Source organism: Euphorbia lathyris, chromosome 8, assembly GCF_963576675.1.
Source record: "Euphorbia lathyris chromosome 8, ddEupLath1.1, whole genome shotgun sequence".
In the NCBI taxonomy this organism is placed as follows: domain Eukaryota; kingdom Viridiplantae; phylum Streptophyta; class Magnoliopsida; order Malpighiales; family Euphorbiaceae; genus Euphorbia; species Euphorbia lathyris.
In genome coordinates this window covers 75,780,064-75,785,832 of record NC_088917.1, presented here as the reverse complement: position 1 = coordinate 75,785,832, position 5,769 = coordinate 75,780,064, and the positions used below count along the sequence as shown (strand labels likewise).

The window sequence follows — 5,769 nt, the reverse complement described above, 5'->3', positions numbered from 1 at the left end:
AAAAAAAAAAAAAAAAAGACGGCCCGGTTGCACTACGCGTCCCCGCTGAGCGAGGGTCCGGGGAGGGGTCCCACCACAAGGGTGTACTGGGGGCAAGCCTTCCCCTGCCAATTTATTTGGCAAGAGGCCGCTCCTAAGACTCGAACCCGTGACCTCTTGTGTTATGTTATATCTGATATAAATGCAACAAAGTAAAAATCGTGTCAAACAGGTCTTGTCAAGTGGACTGTCTCTGTAAATCGTGTTGTCGTGTCAAAATTGGCAGTACATGCTTCCAACAATCCAATCTGACAAAACATGTTTATTTCATAATTCACATGCATCTTTGACCTAACATTTCAATCTAGAAAACCATGGCATCCATATCCTATCAGCACTACTTTCAAAGATATAAAAACACCCATGGAAACTGTGCGCGTGGCTTTAATTTTGTGTAAAAACACCCAAAAAATATCAATTTAGCACCCATAAATCACAAGAGATCACCACAAACACCGCTGTTAGTGAATTCTGAATCCATCACTGCCTATCATACTTTCAAAGAATATAAAAGATACTTCTTATCAAGAGTTTCATCATGTATTTGAACCATCCAATCCAACTACTAGTTTCTATCAAAATGATGTTATAATAGTTAACAAATCATTCAAAATAGCACGTCACACAATGACAGCGACCACGTGCAAATGCCATAAAAACAAAGATATTACCTATTGTTCTCCATGATGTGATAAGGAACCATTCTCTACATTAGCTTCCAAATTCCAGCCTCTGAATAGATTGAAATTGGTTAGCTCGTTAACTAGTAAATCGCTCGAAATAAAAAAACTAACCAAATAGAAAAGTTATATAACCTCTCAGCAGCTTCTTTCTTCAATTCCTCTATCTGCATTTCTAGTTTAGCACATGCCCCTTGGATTTCGATATTTTTCAGGGAAAGCTCCTTCCATTGCATAGATAAAGCACTTAGTTCATATGCAGTATTTTGCTGGTTATTGGAATACAGGAAAATTCTTATCAGGTTATCAGCAAATAATTCAAAGAGAATATACAAGGGAAAGAAGAACTCTGCATCACCTGATGATATTTCCTTTCACGGTTCACGGCTTCAATTTTCTCATTTTGTTCCTGAGCTAACTTTTGCATTCTGACAAATATAACAAATGTAACATAAGGGAAGCTATATAACAACGTTAAATTGAACGTAGTTTGTTTGATGATCAGAGAAGAGAAAGCTCCCAAAGCACATCCCATATGGTTAAATAAATCAGAAAGGTAGTTCCGCTCTTGGTATTTATTCACACAATCACACATAATAGTTTTGAGCATTCAACTACAACGACTACAATGTTTTCAACAGAAAATCTCGCACTCTTTCAGGGACAAAAGAGAAGAATAAAAGTCTACATTCCACTAAAATTGCCATCTTGGAACTATTTAAGTTTTGCTTAGAAAAAATTATCACATCAGCTCATTATTAATGCTTTTAGTGGACTAACTGGTAAACCAAACAAAGGCACCACCACACACACAAATATAAGGAAAAAATCACATTTATCCCTCCAGTACCAAAACGCACAAGGACATACTTCCATGAATTGTGAACTTTCACCTAAATGATTGAGTCATTGGGTTCCAAAAAAAAGGTGCTTTGAGTAATGCTATTCAACTTGAACCAGTCAAAAAAGGTGACCATTTCAAAATATATTTTTTTTTGGTAAATAATTTAATAGTCCTTCATTTTCACCTGACACAGTGTTTAGTCCGTGTATTTTAATAATAAACTGTTTGGTCCTTAACTTTTGCTATGTTCAAAAGTTTAGTCCCTCAAATATTTGAATTATTAAACAGTTTAGTCCCTTCCCTCTATAAGGGACTAAACTGTTAAATAAAATAAACATTCAGGACTAAGCAGTTTATTACTAAAATACGAGGACTAAACAGTATGTTAGGTAAAAATATAGGGACTAATTACTTACCCTTTTTTTTGTTGCAGACAAAGTCATGCAAACTAAATAACCACATTGTAAGTCGCTCAAATCAGGGCTACTACAAGCCTCATTGACAAGTAACAGCCTGAGAGAACACTATTTTTGCTACGGGGATTATTCATATTCATCCATGTCTATAGGTCAAGAAACTGTTTTTCCAAATATTTAAAATTGATTCATAAACAGAGTGCTCTCTAATTTTTCTTTGGAGTCGCAAACTATGATGTCAAAGACATTGGGGAACGATGGCCAGAATGCTGGCACGTAAAGAAGCTTGCTTTTTGCTTATTGAGCTATACAAATAAGATGATTCTATTAATTAGATTGGAATTTGGAAGGGTATCCTTGGTACTATGAAACTAATAATGTAGATGCTAGGTAGCAATATAAAACTGATCTGGTACGTGAGTAAAGTAAAAATATAGATGGACAATGAAGTCATAGTTTGCAAAAATCATTGTTCTGACATAATTTAAGCATAAACCTCAAAGCTAAAAGTTACTTCACCCTTTTTGTAATTTATACCAACTACTCTGTGTTACAATCCTCCCACTGTGCCGAATAAGAGGTTAGATAAGGCTACCTTAGTCTTTGTGCTGTTAGAACTCACTTATTCAAATATGAGCCAGTATTTAGTGAAACACTATGGAATGCCAGCTAAGGATAGTGCAAGAGCATTAGTGCATAAGAAAGAGTCTGGAAAAAAAATGTCAAACTTGCAAGAGCATTAGTGAAAATGTCATATAATTAAGACTAGTAACAACTTTCAACTTCCTGAAACAATCTGCAGGATCAATTGAACCACATACATCTGCAGGAACCTCATGCACTAAAGATACAACAATGAAAAAGGTTTTGTACTTCACATGGCATGGTTCAGATATACCTTGCTAGCATGGCTTCTAATCGCCGGTTATGTTGTACCCAAACATCTGGACTATATTTTGTCATCAAATCCAAATTCTCCAGCCTGCAAATACATCCAGAAACAACATACCAAAATACTCAGTACCACAAAAAGTTCATTTAGTCGTCATCATTAAGTCAGGACTTGTCCTATATGGAATGAAGACCGCACTGAAAAAGTTTATGTTACCACACATAATGCCAAAGAAAGTACTATCCATGTCATAGAGAACGTCAAAAATCAACTTCCAGAAGAGCAAGGTCTTGAACATTTTGTGGATGCCAAAAACATTTCTTCATACTTAACTTGATCAATACAAGAGCTAGGCAAATAGAAGTCAACCATTTATCTAAAGGAGCAAGGCAAAACACAGGCCATCTTTGCACAAAAGTATGCATGCTGCTAAAACAACCTCATGGAGCTCATTACCTTTCCCACATCCCCACGATAATAAACCACAAAAAAAAAAAAGGAATATCCATGCAAAGACGGACATATGTGCAGTTGTGCACACAAAAAGACAAAGCCATGCTGTACAGCAATTATTCTAAATGTTTCAGCAAGATATTTTGATACATATCCGAATAATAAAGTCCACAATGTTTAGAACATTTTGGGTTTTTGGAAGTTTCACTATTAATCAATGAAACCTGCAGGTACTGTACATGAAAGAAATTGAATACCCCTCCCTTATGCACAATAGTCAGCATGACATCGGCGCAGAACAATGTGGGTCTTTGCTACCCCTCCCCAGCTATGCACAATAGACTTATTTATTTAACATGCAGGCACTGTATGCGAAAGAAATTGCACATTTACCACAAAGTAAATTTTGAAACTAATACTCTTATTACTGCAAGATTTTCTGTAAAAACTCATTGCTAGGTAGAATTCTTCTCCCAATGACAGTTACTTCCTACAAGAAACTTCAGTGAAGAAAGAATGAACAAAACTCAATGCAAGTGATATATTGAATAAAATCATATTCCTCTCCAGTTTTTTTTTTTTTTTGAAAGCAATATTCCTCTCCAGTTTGATAAGTTAGAAATTTCTTGGAGGCAATTCCTTCGATTAGGTGCTAATAGTAATCATAATTCCAAAGCGCCAGATTCCTATAAAATCACAATCACCTTAACTTCTCACTGCGCCCCTCGGCCCTCGCTAACAATTTCCTTTCTAACGATCATCCTTGAATCAAATTCTAAGTAACCAAGAAAGGCTTGAGCCTATGAGAGGATTTTATTTTAATATCTACTCCGAATGCAACTAGAAAATATCAATACAATAAGTTCATAACCTTTTGGAGTTGCAAATAGAACTGCAAATTTAAAGCAGGCAAGAAATAAGCACACCGGAACAACTAAGCGCAACTTAACCAATAACAAAAACCTCCTTCAACTATAGAAATTTAATCCTATCAATGAGATATTGATAAAATTGATCAATTTGGCTTATAAACTATCTTCAAGGCATACTCTATGCAAAAGCCAACAATACTAACAAGTTTTTAATCCTTACAATGCTTTGCCTCTACACCACATACAAAAAAGTGCACAGCACATACAAAAAACTGTACTAAAAGACTTGACCTTTGTTTACTGTCCTATGAAAATGGCTGAAAATTTCCCCAAATACTCACCTGATCACTTGATGTTGTAACAAGCGTTGCCCTCTCTGAAGTGCTTGCTTCCAAGCAGTTTCATCATTCATCTTATTCACCGATGGCAAATCCAGATGAGAGTATCGTGAAAAATCTAGAGTAACTGGAGGCCTCCCAGCTCTCACACGCTCGTATTCTTTAGCAAGCATTGGATAATTCTGTAATACAAATATTAAGACCCTAAAACCTCCAAACAAAAGACAAAAAAACGGTATAAAACCCTAAAATTCGTCAATCTTACTTCGAAACTGAACTTGGGGACAGGAGGCAAGTCTTTCAAAAAATCAGAGGGCTTCTTCGAGCTCCTTCGCATTTCATCCTCAACAAGCCGATCAACCTCCACCTTAATGGTTGGATTTCCATAATCGTCGTCAATGTAGGGCAACGCGTCAACGATTTCTGCATTAGAAGAGTTCGCCCACGGTCGAGAAGGCTCCGGTGGTGCCTCCAGCATAAGAACATCGCCATTGCCAGACGTTGTCATCCCAATTACTATTCGAAATCAAAATATTGAAGAGTTAGAGCTATAGTAACTACAGTTGATACAATTTATCAGAAGAAATAGGTTTGAATTATATAAAGAGAAAGATAATTTTGTGCAGATGAATATAAAATTAGCGTATGTACGTACATAGATAGTGAACGAACCAGGTTGTTCCGTTGGTAGCTTCTTGGCTCTCTCGCAGACAGAGGAAGAGTGAGCTGCAGACTTGCAAAGCAGAAAGCAGAAATAGAACCAGCAGCAGTATCTCTATAGCATGAATGTTTTAAAAACAGGACAAGAGATCAAACCACAATTTAGGGTCAACCGGTTTATTTTGATTAATTGAATCGGATAAAATTATCAATAAATGGGTTAAGGTGCAAAAATACTCCTAACGTTTTAGGTCAGGAGCAATTTTACCCCTAACGTCTAAAATGGTGCAATTTTACCCCTAACGTTGGAAGCCAAGAGCAATTTTACTCGTAACGTTAATAAATTTGGTCAATTTGAGAAATAATTCATCAAATTGTCTTCTCGGTCATGAATCTTGTCATCTACACTTCATACATATGTCAGTTTATCAATAACAAATCACAAACATTCGTTGGGATGTGAAAAAAAAATAAAAAAAATATACTGTCTTTTTGTACGGATTAGACACAAAAAAAAAATCCACCGAATTTATAAATATTAATCTCAAATTCTATTATTAAATTATAAAAAACAT

At 35.8% G+C, this 5,769-nt stretch overlaps 1 protein-coding gene across 2 annotated transcripts; it reads right to left on the bottom strand.

The window, feature by feature from the left end:
• Positions 1 to 504: 504 nt before the first annotated feature.
• Positions 505 to 5,338, bottom strand: LOC136201965 (pre-mRNA-splicing factor SPF27 homolog). 2 transcript variants are annotated; one of them, XM_065992365.1, is made up of 7 exons: positions 5,190 to 5,338; positions 4,800 to 5,050; positions 4,538 to 4,716; positions 2,878 to 2,961; positions 1,078 to 1,147; positions 855 to 988; positions 505 to 771 (listed from the first exon to the last, which is right to left on the bottom strand). In XM_065992365.1, exons 2-7 carry the CDS (start codon positions 5,040 to 5,042, stop codon positions 711 to 713), a joined length of 771 nt encoding a protein of 256 aa, XP_065848437.1. In that variant the 5' UTR covers positions 5,043 to 5,050; positions 5,190 to 5,338; the 3' UTR covers positions 505 to 710. The 2 variants fall into 2 exon arrangements, with proteins under 2 accessions (XP_065848437.1, XP_065848438.1); XM_065992366.1 differs by having other exon boundaries at positions 5,207 to 5,325.
• Between the last annotated feature and the right edge of the window lie 431 nt (positions 5,339 to 5,769).